The sequence below is a fragment of the Oryctolagus cuniculus genome, chromosome 20 (assembly GCF_051225735.1).
Source record: "Oryctolagus cuniculus isolate XC-2025 breed Fujian yellow rabbit chromosome 20, ASM5122573v1, whole genome shotgun sequence".
In the NCBI taxonomy this organism is placed as follows: domain Eukaryota; kingdom Metazoa; phylum Chordata; class Mammalia; order Lagomorpha; family Leporidae; genus Oryctolagus; species Oryctolagus cuniculus.
The window spans coordinates 23,646,094-23,660,503 of NC_142886.1; the positions used below are offsets into that span (position 1 = coordinate 23,646,094).

Consider the following 14,410-nt stretch of genomic DNA (forward strand, 5'->3'; position numbering starts at 1 on the left):
AATTGCTGTTAACTCTCCAGGCTGCGTTTCTCAAACAACTATGTCGGGCTCATGCATGACTCTCAGGATACCAGGGGAAAACCGAGCAGTAATCTTCCTAGTAAATCAATTTACTGGAGCTCTGGAGAAGTGGTTTCCACATGAAAAACAGACATGCTATGAAACTGGAAATTCTGGACAAACAAAACAGACCCTACAGGTGGCAGTTCTGCACTCGCAGTGCCTGTCTCCTTAGCCATGAAGTGGGGATGCCCACAGCACCCTCCTCGCTGTCTCCACATAGGTATCATGGTGAGGCTCAAGGTTACCCAAGTAGAGCACCAGGCACCTGAGAGCTCAGAAAACGGCAGCTGCTGTTACCAATATCATTCTTGTGTTGTTAATGCTAAGAACCATCTTATTTTTTTTCCTGACATACTCTCACTACAAGATCCAGGCAGTGCAAGGGTATGAGAAGCCCTCAACTTTCTAGTATTTTTATTTATTTATTTATTATTTATTTGAAAGGCAGAGTTGCAGGCAGAGGCAGAAGTAGAGGTCTTCCATCTGCTGGTTCACTTCCCAAATGGCCATGATGGCCAGAGCTGGGCCAGTCCAAAGCCAAGAGCCAGGAGCTTCTTTCAGGTCTCCCAAGTGGGTGCAGGGGCTCAAGCGCTTGGGCCATCTTCTGCTGCTTTCCCAGGCCATAGCAGAGAGCTGGATAAGAAGTGGAGCAGCCGGGACTAGAACCAGAGCCCATATGGGAGGGGCTTAACAGGTGTGGCCTAACCTACTACACCACAGCACCGGCCCCAAGCCCTCAACTTTCTATGACGGTCTTCATGGGCAATTGCATGCGTGAACCAATACCCAGCTGCAAGAAGGTGCTCAGGCACCTAAGGAGGTGACGGAGAACAGCAAGAGGGGACCGCTGGGGAATCCTTCACTCTGTGCTTCCCCACACTGCTGGAGGTCTGTGGGCACCAAAGGACAGCCTTTCTCCACTCTGCAGTCTTTCCTTTTAAACGGGTAAGTAACGCTAACCTAAGTACTGGTTTTCCTAATGAAAAATAATGTCACAGCACTAACTCAGCAGCTGGGTGGAATCTGGGGAGGGGCATCACACAAGCCATGGAAATATAAAATGGCAGCCCAACAGCAGTGACAGCACAAGGTTTTTTCTGTTCCAGTCTAAGTGGCCTGGTTCTCTGTAAGTCCTTCAGAGACATGTAAGCATTGTTAAGCATTGCAAGGGTTGGCATGAAACAATCTGAAGCATGACTTCCCACAGAGCCCCATCCTCCCCACCCTAGACAAACTGTCGGCTTATGTTGTTCACGGCAACAGCGACACCTATGACATCAGAAAGAGAAGAACTCCTTTGCAAAACTGTTGCTGGCCTCTACATGCCGGCTAAGAGAGCAAACATCTCACGACTCACACAAGTTACAAGCTGGCAGTAGTCAATCAGACTTAGGGAAGCGTCAGGCAGCCCACAGGAACAAAACAGTAGCAGTCTAAAAGACAGAGATCCATGTTAAGTGTTTGAGACCCACAGGAAGGAGAAACTGTCCTCCTTTCTCCATAACCTGGTGTTCCTTTTCCAGGACAGACTAAGACACCACCTGACCAGACACTCTGCCAGTTCAAAACTTCCAAACCTCACATCATTCCACGGTGTCTTGGCCTCTTCCTCCTGAGGTCCCAAAGTAGGAAGAGGAATGCAGGAAAGGGCCTCTCCTCGGAGCAGCTGGGAAAGCTTCTGAGACAAGTCTGGAAAAGGTTGCTGGGAGACCAGATGATCTTGAACTTCAGTTGCCTTGGCAACAGCATGGCTCCTTCTATTGTTCCTGCAAGGTCAGCCCCAGACACCAGGGCTTGCAGTGAACTCCTAACTCAACATTGATACTCTCAGATAATCAATAATGCCACCCCTCAATAAAATAAAATAACTATAAACATCTAGCAGATGCTTCCTGATGTGATGGAATATAAGGTCAAAGTTCCTACATTTATAGATCAAAGTAGCTGAAGAAGGTATTACATAAACTGTAAATTCAACTTTAAAATGGTGCTCCCAATTATTTTGAATAGCAAGTACTCACAATGCAAGATTCAAAGTTAATGACCCTGTTCAACTGTGCCCTGAATATCTGTCCCTTTAAATAGATTTCCCTACTCAATGAGGGCATGTTTTACAAGCATCTGGGCTGTGGGTCCTGAGCAAAAGAATGAATGATCAAGAAGTGGGAAATAACCCAGTGTGGAAAAGAGACAAGGGTCTGGCCCAAGATGCGGCTAAGTAACGTAAGCGAACCATGTCAGCAGGCTGCATAGGAAAACCATTCCCAGGAACAATGGCCAAGCCACTGAGGCAGAAAAAGAGTACAGATCTCAATCTCAACCTCAATCTCTCTCTTCCCCTCCCTTCCTCCCTCCAAATCCTTCATTCCTTCTCATTAATCACATTTCCTAACGCACACTTCCTATTCAATAACAAACACGAAAAGTGGCACTGAACTCCCTTAGAATCCAACAGTGCTGCATTCGTCAGGTGGAACCTCATAAATAAGATACAGCTAGTAACTTTTTAAAACCCTACTAATGGGGGCAGGAGTTTGGCACAGCGCCTAAGAGGCCACTTGGGATGTCAACATCCCATACCTCCGTGCCAGGCTCTAAGCTCCAGCTTCACTTCTGATTGCAGTTTCCCACTAATGCACACTCTGGGGAGCAGGGGTGATGGCTCCAGGAGCCGTGGGAGCATGGCCCAGCCCTAGGTGCTGAGAGCATTTGGGGAGTAAACAGGCATGGACAATCTATATCAGTCTCTGCCTCTCTACTTTTCAATAATGAAAATAAGTAAAGAAAATCATTTTTTTAAGATTTATTTTATTTATTTGGAAGACAGAGTTACAGAGAGAGGTAGAGACAGAAAGAGAGAGAGAGAGAGAGAGAGAGAGAGAGAGAGAGGTCTTCCATCTGCTAGTTCATTCCCCAAATGGCCTCAACAGCCGGAGCTGAGCCAATCCAAAGCCAGGAGCCAGGTACTGCTTTCCCCAGGTACACGCGGGTGCAAGTACTGCTTTCCCAGGCCAGGGCAGAGAGCTAGATGGGAAGTGGAGCAGCCAGGACTGGAAATGGCACCCATATGGAATGCTGGCACCACAGCTGGAGGCTTAGGCCACTATGCCACAGTACTGGCCCCAAAGAAAACCTTTAAAATACGTATGTTTACATAAAAAGAACACTGATGTAATTAAAAAGACTGAGGAATGTATTATGCACGAAAGATAACCAAGACGCATAGTGACTGAAAAAAGCAGAATGATATGAATGATATGGATCTCATTTATGAAGTAAAAAAAAGTGTGTGCATGTGTGTAGACATATATATAATATATATATGCATGCACTTTTACACAGTGTTGGAAATTTCTAGAACTACATCCAATAAACTACTAATGATAGTTATCTGCAGAGTGAGGAGTCGGAGTGAAGAAAGTAAAGGACACTCAATCATGCCTCACAGGTTTCGACTTCCAGCTACAGCCCTGGCTACAGATTCTTCTTAGAACAGACCTTGGGAGGCAACAAGCGATGGCTCAAGCAGATTGATGTGAGAGAGAGAGAGAGAGAACTAAATTAACTTTCTGGGTCCTGGCTTTGACCTGGCCCTACCCTGGCTATTGTAAGCATTTGGGGAGTGAACCCTTGGGAGGAAGTTATTCTCATTCATTCATATTTTCTCTCTCTCTCTCTCTCTCTGCCTTTCAAATAAATACCAAACAGAAAAGCTGTCGGTCGGTCGTGGCCAAGATGGGAGCGGCAGAAGGTAGCAGGCCCCTTTGGGAAGTGGAACCTGGGGTGAGGATCTTCAGCCACTGGAGTCCCTTGCCCTCCAACAGCTGAGGTGCTTTTCATGCCACCCTCCTGTTCATGAAAGAGAGCTGTTAGAGAAGGACCACGCCTGTCCCTCTCTGCACCCCGTTAGAGTGTGACCGCAGTGCCCTGCGCATGCTCTTGCCATGACAGGATGCCAGCTGCCGCCATCACCAGGGACCAAAACAGTGCGGTCCTCATCTTGGATGCTGAGGGCTTTGTGAATTGCCACAGCTGTGAGCTAAACAGACTTGGATAGCATGACATATTTAATTATGGTGACAAAAAGCTAGTAGAGAAGGCCGGCACCGCGGTTCACTTGGCTAATCCTCCGCCTGTGGCGCCGGCACATCAGGTACTAGTCCCGGTCGGGGCGCCGGATTCTGTCCCAGTTGCCCCTCTTCCAGGCCAGCTCTCTGCTGTGGCCAGGGAAGTGCAGTGGAGGATGGCCCAAGTCCTTGGGCCTTGCACCCGCATGGGAGACCAGGAGAAGCACCTGGCTCCTGACTTCAGATCAGTGCCGCTCCGGTCGTTGCAGCCAATTGGGGAGTGAACCAGCAGATGGAAGACCTCTTCTTCTCTCTGTGTAACTCTGGCTTTCAAATAAATAAATAAACAAGTCTTTAAAAAAAGATTTTATGCTGTGGCATGATGGGCTAGGCCTCCACGTGCAGCACCAGCATCCCATATGGGCACCGGTTCCTATCTGGGCTGCTCCACTTCTGATCCAGCTACCTGCTATGGCCTTGAAAACTGGGAATGATGGTCCAAGTGCTTGGGCCCCTGCACCCACACAGGAGATCTAGAAGAAGCTCCTAGCTCCTGGCTTCGGAACAGCCCAGCTCCAACTGTTGCAGCCATTTGGGGAATGAACCAGCAGATAGAAGACCTCTCTCTGTCTCTGTCTCTCCCTCTCCTTCTCTCCCTCTGTCTGTAACTCTGCCTCTCAAATAAATAAGAAATCTTAAAAAAGAAAAAAGTGTTGCCTATTTAAGGGAAGTATTTTAAAAAGAATGGTTAAGGGGCTGGTGTTGTGCTAAAGCGGGTAAAACAACTACCTGCTGTGCCAGCATCTCATATGGGCACAAGTTCAAGTCCTGGCTGCTCTACTTCCAATCCAGGTCCCTACTAATGGCCTGGGAAAAGCACAAGATGGCCCAAGTGATTGGGCCCCTGAACCCACATGGGAGTGCTTGGTTTGAGTCCTGATACTACATACGATTCTAGCACATCTACTAATGCAATAGATGAAAACAGCTCAAGTACTTGGTGCTGCCAGAGAGGTGGACTGACTTCTGGGCTCCTGGCTTCAGGATGGCCCAGCCCTAGCTGTTGTAGGCATTTGGTGAGTGAACCAGCAAATGCAAAATATTTTTTGTGTGTCTATATGTATGTTTGTGTCTTCCTTAAAAATAAATTTAGAAAAGAATAGACAGTCATTATATTATACACTGCTGTAAATGATGAAGACTTTGGTTCAATTTTTTTTTTATTTTTTATTTATTTATTTTTTTTTTACAGGCAGAGTTAGACAGTGAGACAGAGAGACAGAGAGAAAGGTCTTCCTTCCATTAGTTCACTCCCCAAATGGTCGCAACCGCCGGAGCTGTGCTGATCTGAAGCCAGGAGCCTCCTCCACATCTCCCATGTAGGTACAGGTGCCCAAGCACTTGGGCCATCCTCCATTGCCCTCCCGGGCCACAGCAGAGAGCTGGACTGGAAGAGGAGCAACCGGGACTAGAACCTGGTACCCATATGGGATGCCGGCGCCACAGGCGGAGGATTAGCCAAGTGAGCCACGGCACCAGCCGACTTTGGTTCAATTTTTTTTTTTTTTTTTTTTTTTTTTTTTTAATTTTTGACAGGCAGAGTGGACAGTGAGAGAGAGAGACAGAGAGAAAGGTCTTCCTTTGCCGTTGGTTCACCCTCCAATGGCCGCCGCGGCCGGCGCGCTGCGGCCGGCGCACCGCGCTGATCCGATGGCAGGAGCCAGGAGCCAGGTGCTTTTCCTGGTCTCCCATGGGGTGCAGGGCCCAAGCACCTGGGCCATCCTCCACTGCACTCCCGGGCCACAGCAGAGAGCTGGCCTGGAAGAGGGGCAACCGGGTCTTTGGTTCAATTTTAACAGCACTAAACTCCATGGTGCATTTCCCTAGGGCAGACCTTGGTAATCAGAGAATTAATTACTTCTAATTAAAAGACGGAGGTTAACAGCAAAACAAAATGACAAAAAAACGATTTTTTCAAGGGATTAGCTAGATGACAAGTGCACAGTTCTCTGAGGAAAGACCAAACAGCACCACAGACAGGGACTCCTCCCACAGAAGGGATAGGCTGCACCCTGCACCAGCCCAAAGTGCCCCAGAGAAGTATCAGCCCCAAGTGACATGCTGGGGACACCAGTTACCAACAAGAACTGCAGCTGACTGGGCTCCCCATAATCACGGCAAGCTTCAGGAATCACAGTCACTGTGGAAACATACACACAACTATCCTTCTCAAAGTACCTAACACACAGGCCTGGACCCGGACACGCAGGGCTCCTGAGGCTCAAGCCCTGAGCACTAATGACTGCTGCCAGCACTCGGTGTCCCTGATGCCCTTACGGAAGCATTCAGCTGTGTTCTCTTCCAGAAGAGCCAAGAAACTTGGGGCCAGCGCTGTGGCACAGCAGGTTAGAGCCCTGGCCTGCAGCGCCGGCATCCCATATGCGCACTGCTGAGTCTCAGCTGCTCTGCTTCTGATCCAGCTCTCTGCTGTGGCCTGGGAAAGCAGTGGAGGATGGCCCAAGTCCTTGGGCCCCTGCACCCACGTGAGAGACCAGGAAGAAGCTCCTGGCTCCTGGCTTCGGATCGCCTCAGCTGCAGCCATTACAGCCATCTGGGGAGAGAACCAGCAGATGGAAGACCTCTGTTTCTACCTCTCTCTGTAATTCTCTTTCAAATAAAATAATCGCTTCTCGGCCTTTTGGCTAAGATCAAGTGTAGTATCAGGTTTTTTTGTTTGTTTGTTTGTTTTTTGTTTTGTTTTGTTTTTTGACAGGCAGAGTGGACAGTGAGAGAGAGAGACAGAGAGAAAGGTCTTCCTTTGCCATTGGTTCACCCTCCAATGGCCGCCGCGGCCGGCGCACTGCGCTGATCCGATGGCAGGAGCCAGGAGCCAGGTGCTTTTCCTGGTCTCCCATGGGGTGCAGGGCCCAAGCACCTAGGCCATCCTCCACTGCACTCCCTGGCCACAGCAGAGAGCTGGCCTGGAAGAGGGGCAACAGGGACAGAATCCGGCGCCCCGACCGGGACTAGAACCCTGTGTGCCGGCGCCGCAAGGCGGAGGATTAGCCTAGTGAGCCGCGGCGCCGGCCAAGTGTAGTATCAGTTTAATATCAAGTAAATAAAATAAATCTTTAAAAAAAACAGCCAAGAAACTGCAACTGTCTCGCCCTGTCTTACAATTCGTCAAACCCAGATTTATCCACCTTCGTATTCCAGAGCATCCACCTGCACAACACACCTGCAGTCTCGCGTTCTGCAGCTGCTGCCCCACTGCAAGCACCCGAGCAGCGACACATCTATGTTCACTTCAACCTCAGATTCTAATGAGGAGATTTCGTAAATTAGGCAAATACAGTAACTTTTCAAAGTTTTTCCTTAATATTAATCACAATAATTAACATTCATTGAACAATTACAGGAGGGTGGCCCAGGTGCTTGGGCCCCTGCACCCACATGGGAGACCCCGAGGAAACTCCTGGCTCCTGGCTCCCAGCTCCAAACCAGCCCATCGCCAGCCATTGCAGCCATTTGGGGAGTGAACCAGCAGACGGAAGATCTCTCTATCTCTCTCTGCCTTTGTCTCTCTGTAACAATGTAACTTTAAAGAAATCTTTTTTTAAAAAAATGGTCTCAGAATTTAAAGCATTTTAGATTTTAGATTTCGGGAATAGAGATACTCATCCTGCTTAGCAAAGTGTTTATAATTTTACATGGAAAAAGGACTTCAAATTTCTAGTTATAAGCAAAGGCAAGTTACGTATCTTTTCACAATGCACAGACACGTGGTGTAAAGCACACCCAGGAAGTGTTGACACTGGCAAGCCCGTGGAGGGATTACAGGTGACTCTGTGCACCATCACACTCTACCCTGCTGTCTACATTCTCTATCCTCAGCACATATTCCTCCTGCATACCAGAGGATATGAACTTAGACAAATGCAATTTACACTGATCACTGAATAAACAGTCCTGCAATTCCATTTGTCCATGATGACATTAACAATTTTTAAATTTCTGGTGGGGGCCAGCATTGTGGTGCAGTGTGTTCAGCCTCTGCCTGCAAAGCCAGCATCCCATGTGAGTGCCAATTCAAGTTCCGGCTGCTCCACTTCTGATCCAGCTCCCTGCTAATGTACCTAGGAAAGCAGTGGAAGATGGCCCAACTGCTTGGGTCCCTGCCTGCACGTGGCAGACCCAGATGGAGTTCCTGGCTCCTGGCTGCAGCCTGGCCCAGGCCTGAACATTGCAGGCATTTGGGTAGTAAACCAGTGGATGAAAAATCTCTGTGTGTCTCTCTCTAAATAAATAAAATAAATCTTTGAACAAAAAATTTTAAAATTTCCTGTTGGAAACATTCTTTCCAGCTTTAGCAGACTCAAGGAACGCTATGACTATTGTGTATGTGATAAGACACCAAAATTTCATCAAGACAAACTAACGTATTCTAAAATAAAATTTTCAATCATCAGTAATACTCCAAATCATAGCTTTCAGTTGTCCTATTTCAATGTCCTATTCTGTTACCCACACTGCCGCTATTACGGCAATTTCTTACCTGTGGAGACGGCTATGAGGATGTAAGAGTGGTGCAGCAGCACTACCAACGTAGGCGCAAGTAAGAGCTAAGATTCTGCTGGATAAAGCAGAGCAGCCTCAACCCTGACGGCCTCCCAGGGGGTACCTGGCAGGCAGCCACCTCCCCGTGTTACAAATAAGCAGGCGCTGCCCATCATGGTGTGCAACAGGGAACCCGAGTCTAGCAAATCGATCCATCAGTAGTACTGCTGGGATACACAAGGACAATTTGCTCAATTTTAAGGAAAAAAGATATAATGCTTAGAGATGAGATTCCCAAAAGGAGGGCATCTCATCACTGATACACACCTCCTGACTGATTTTAGGTGGTCCAGGGCAAAACTTTTGGTTAAAATCCTAAAAAAAAAAAAAAAAAAAAAAAAGATGGAGGGGTGGGGGGAAGCATGAAGCGTGCAGACTGTGGCACAGTGGGTTAAAGCCCCGGCCTGACGCACCAGCATGCCATATGGGCGCTAGTTCTAGTCCTGGTTGCTCACTTCCAATCCAGCTCCCTGCTGAAGCATCTGGGAAAGCAGAAGAGAATGGCCCAAGTCCTTGGGCCCCTGCTCCCATATGGGAGACCTGAAAGAAGCTCCTGGCTTCAGATCAGTTCAGCTCCAGCCGTTGTGGCCATTTGGGGAATGAACCAGCAGATAGAAGACTCTGTCTGTCTGTCACTACCTCTCTCTGTAACTCAAATAAATAAAATGAATCTTTAAAAATAAAAAAAAAAAAAAAGACTTTTGGTTGATCCACTGAGCAACACCAAATTCTGCAGGAGAAATTAGTCCCTTCCTAGTGCTTGTTCATAACAGCAGATGCTGTTAAGGACTCGGTCTCACATGGGTAGAAGGATACCTTTATCACCTCCAGAATACTTGCTAATCTCCCTTCTACATAAAGAAAAAACAGGTCACAGTCTCATGAGCCACAGAGTCTAGCTAAGAAATACTATGGAGTTTGTTGGGAGGCAGCAGTCCCAGCTGAAGAAGGAGTTCTGGGTAGAATGGCCAGAGGTTTGCCCCCTGTCACTCAGTAACTAACTGTGGGCAAGCACCTCATCTCTGTGCCTCAGCTGCCTCACTTGTAAAACGAGGATGACAAGAGAGCTGGGGTAAGGGCTACATGGACAGCTCATGCAGAGTGTTCTGCACTCTGCCCAACAGTACGCAGGAATGCCTGCTGCCATGCATCTGTTCCTATTTAGTGTTGGTAATTCTGTACCGGCCATCCTAGTTTTCTACGTAGAGACATCAAAATATTTCCATCTTGATTTAGGTAAGAAAGCACCACAGAGTGGACAGAAAGCAAGCATAAGAGCTGCCCAGCTCAGAGAGCCTCAGCACGAGGTCAACTAGCCAGGGCGGGGCCAAACCACCAAGAAATGAAGGCTTTGTCCTATTCCCCCAAAGCCCAGTTTTTCACCACGATGAGTCCCTGTCACCTTTTTACAGTCCCCCAAGATTCCTTCATACCCTACCTCCCAGCACGTGCAGAGTCCACTCACACACTGCCTCTCCTCCTGACCTCTTTCCAGGCCGCGGTGCCCAGCACGAGCACCAAGAAAGCCAGAGACTGGGGTGTTGCCCCCGACACACGGGCACCCTGATGATAAGCACTCCGGGCTGGAGCCAACTGACCTTCAGGGCTTTGAAGATGACCCCTGGGTGCCGGGGAGAGCGGGTGGTATTGTTCTCCAGCTGCTGCTCCAAAGCGCGCCGCAGCCCGGAGAAGTCGGTGGGAGGATTGTAAGTCCTCGTTCCCTTGTAGTGAATGGAGCTAAAGGCTTCAGGGAAGCGGCCCAGCTTCCGGAACCGGTCCTGGATGAGCTTCTCTGGCACCTCGGAGGGATGATCTGTACGAGCAGAAACACAGGCCCATGAGCAGCGAGTGGGGCTTTCTTAAAAAAATAACCACAACGGGGCCTGGCTTTCACAGTGAAGTCAGACCGGCCTGGACTCCACACGCACACCAGGAGAATTCGCTGGCCCTTGCCTGCCAGGGAACACGAGAAGGCTTCTAAGCAGAGGATGCTCATGGCTCCTGTCTAACATGGATCTCACGGGCGTGTTCAGGCTGTGGAAACACACCTGCTGGGTAGGTACTTCCCCACAGGTATATTTCAAAACTGAGTCTGAATTTTTTTCTAAATGTACTTATCCAAAACCAGGGAGACACACAGAGAGGTCCCAACCACTGATTCACTCCCCAAATATCTGCAATGGTGGAGGCCAGGCCATTCCAAAGCCAGGAGCTGGGAACCTGATCCAGGTCTCCAATGTGGTTGACAAGAACCCAGCTACCTGAATCATCACCTGCTGCTTCCCAGGGTCTGCGTTCACAGGAAGCTGGAATTAGAAGCTGAACTGGAGGTGAACCAGGTACTTTGATGAGGTATGCACGCATCCCAACCAGTGGTTTAACCACTAGGCCAAATACCAGCCCCAGGAAGAGACTTTTCTTAAAAAGCTGTTCATTTTAAGAAACATCTAAACATACTAATTTCATAATATATATAATTTTAACTTTTTGATATATCCTCATATTTAACCAATCACCTACAAATGAACATTTAAAAGTCTATACTTTGGGATGTATGGTTGGCCTAGCAGTTAAGATGTCCAATGTCCCATGCCCAAGTACTTGTGTTTGATCCTCAGTTCCAGCTCCTGAGAGGCTTGGAGGCAGTGGTGATGATTCAAATAGCTAGGTTTCTGCTACCCATGTGGGAGACCACCCATGTGGGAGACCTGGCTTGAGTTCTGAGCCTCTTGGTCACTGAGAGTGAACCAGAGTGTGGGAGCTTACTCATTCTGTCTCTCTGCCTTTCAAGTTAATTAATGAACTTAAAAAGTAAAACAATTTTCTATAATTTGGAAGTCCTGGTCTTCATGTGATGCGGCTGTGATCAAAGTGCGTGTGAATAAAAGTCCTAGCTGCCGAAGACGTGACCAACTGTCCACAAACTTGGGCAGTGGGAGCACATGTAGGCTCAATGTCTTCAAGTGAAAGGCTGGAAGAAAAATAACCCCAACACTGACGACACTAGCCCAGACGGTAAAGCACAAAGACCGCCGTCAGGGACCCAGCCGTAGCTCCACAGCTACTTCCTACACCCAGCCTACCTGATCTGCCTCAGCAGCAGCTACCTTTGAAATCAGCAGGCAGTGCCCTGTGAGTAGCTCATCAGTCACCAACTACGGAGCGCAGCCTGGCAAATGACACTTCACTCCCGCATGACCTCGTGACTTGTCCCTGGATGCATGCACTGAATCGCTGCTCCCAAATGACTTGGTTCTCCTCATTTGTAAAGCAGAAACAGTTCACATACCCACTCCACTCCCCTCGAGGAGTGTTCTATAGAGCAAAATACACGATCAAACAGAAATGCAGAAAGCCTATGAGACTGAGAAAAATCTAATTATCAACTTGTCCACAATTCCACCACTTCTCCTACCCTGCATACAATCTTGCTGCCTTGTTTCCATCTTACGGCTACAAGCACCAGCAACGGTATTCCAGAAACAATCCCGATTTTGTAACTTGCTAGTGAGACCTTCTGATTACATAATCGAAGAAGCTGAGTTGAGAGGCAGGTGCCGTGGCATAGCGGGTGAAGCTGCCACCTGCAGTGCCAGCATCCCATGTGGGTGCCGGCTGCAGTCCTGGCTGCTCCACTCCCAATCCAGCTCTCTGCTATGGCCTGGGAAAGCAGTGGAAGATGGCCTAAGTCCTTGGGCCCCTGCACCCTTGTGGGAGACCCGGAGGAAGCTCCTGGCTCCTGGCTTCGGATTGGTGCAGCTCAAACCACTACGGCCATCTGGGGAGTGAAGCAGCAGACGGAAGACCCCCCCCCCCCCTAACTCTGTCTATCAAATAAATAAATCTTTTTTTTTTTTTTTTTTTTTTTTTACAGGCAGAGTGGACAGTGAGGAGAGAGAGAGAGAGAGAGAGAAAGGTCTTCCTTTGCCATTGGTTCACCCTCCAATGGCTACCGCGCTGCGGCCAGCGCACCACACTGATCCGAAGCCAGGAGCCAGGTGCTTCTCCTGGTCTCCCATGGGGTGCAGGGCCCAAGCACTTGGGCCATCCTCCATTGCACTCCCGGGCCACAGCAGAGAGCTGGCCTGGAAGAGGGGCAACCAGGACAGAATCCAGCGCCACGACCGGGACTAGAACCTGGTGTGCCGGCGCCACTAGGCGGAGGATTAGCCTATTAATTAATTAGCCAAATAAATAAATCTTTAAAAAAAAGGCTGAATTCAGTTTCTGCATCTGTAAAACGGGTTTGTTACTGACTACACTGCGTAATAAAGTTGGAATTAAGTTAGTTAGCATTTATTTAGAAAACCTAGCACAGTGCAGGACACAAAGCAGAAAATAATTTTTGAGGAATTCTTTCTTTGTTTCTTTCTTTCTTTTTTTTCTTTTTTAAGGAATTGGTTATTTCAAAACCCTGAACTGGAGGGTCTGGCTCTGTGGCATAGGTGGTACACCCGTATAGGCGCCGGCTTCAGTCCCAGCAGCTCCACTTCCAAACCAGCTCCCTGCTAATGTGCCTGGGAGAGCAACAGGGAGACCGAGAAGAATCTCCTGGCTCGTGGTTTCAGATCGGGCCCAACTCTAGCCATTGCAGCCATGTGGAGAGTGAACCAGCGGATGGAAAACCTCTTTCTCCCTGTCTCTCCCTCCCTCTGTCACTCTGCCTTTCAAATAAATAAATAAATCCTTAAAAAAAAAAAAAAGTTTTAATCATGAGAAGCATCCTAAAGTCAGCCTATCACCTCCTCTCCTTACCTTACAGTTGCTTGCTAATGAGTCTCTCTTCCTCCATTGTGGAACATAAAGATTTCTCATCTTCCTATGGGTCGGCAGTCCTTGGGACCACCACAATCAACTGCTCTCGGGTCCTTCCCTTCAATCCCCCCTTAGGTTCCAGTCCACTCACTTCCATCCCACAGCCACCGCGTGGCTCAATCCTCATCACTCCTCACGCAGTGCTGTGATAATCTCCTGAGTGCTCTTCCTGTACCGGGCAGGCCCCTGAATTCATCCTGCAGCAGGCTCCCAAGGGACCTCCTGAAAGCAGAGCCCTGATCACGTAACACCCTGCCTCAGCTCCCTCAGGAGCCCCTCTCACACCCAAGCACTGCAGCAGGGCCCCCAGGGCCCCCCAGGGCCCGGGCCTCAGGGTCTCTACCATTCGGAGGTTAGAGCTGGAATTCTACTTTGATGTAGTCAAAAGCCACTGGCTGGTGGTGAGCAGGACTGTGACAAGGGTTAAATCACAAATGAAGCTTGGAAAAGCTCCCTCTAGAAAACGAACTGGAGGGGCTGGACTGGAACTCGGGAAGTTGCTGGCCCTGCAGGCAGAGGGGCGTGCTCCTCCCAGAACAGCCTTCTCTTCTACTTTCGGCATTCAAAACCCACTTGGTCTTTCCTAGATCCCACCAGGAAGTACAGAGTCCCTCCCCTGCACTCCCACAGCTCCCACAGAACCCAACACTGTGTGGTCCCCCAGCCACACTGCCAGCTGTTCCAGGGAGGCCTTGTGTTCCAGCTCCCAGCCGCAGGCTCAGCACAGATGCGTACGCAGCAACTGCTGACTGAATGCACTGGTGGACGGTGGAAGAGTTTGAGGGCCCCACTGCATCCAGCACCTGCTCCATCCTCCCACTGAGGTGATGGCCTTGCTTCCCACTTCT

The 14,410-nt window shown here is 49.0% G+C and overlaps 1 protein-coding gene and 1 pseudogene across 6 annotated transcripts in view; one reads left to right on the forward strand and one right to left on the reverse strand.

Annotated features, from left to right (window-relative positions):
- ZFYVE1 (zinc finger FYVE-type containing 1) overlaps positions 1-14,410 on the reverse strand; it is a 60,423-nt gene that overhangs the window by 14,667 nt on the left and 31,346 nt on the right. For 5 of the 6 annotated variants that reach the window (XM_089322289.1, XM_089322288.1, XM_008272102.5 and 2 more), the window contains one exon: positions 10,346-10,560. The exons of the other annotated variant lie outside the window; for it this stretch is intronic. In XM_089322289.1, the coding sequence (XP_089178415.1) occupies positions 10,346-10,560 (215 nt within the window). The remainder of the gene's footprint in view (positions 1-10,345; positions 10,561-14,410) is intronic. 6 annotated transcript variants of the gene reach the window in all.
- LOC127490139 (U2 spliceosomal RNA) lies at positions 6,813-6,968 on the forward strand (annotated as a pseudogene).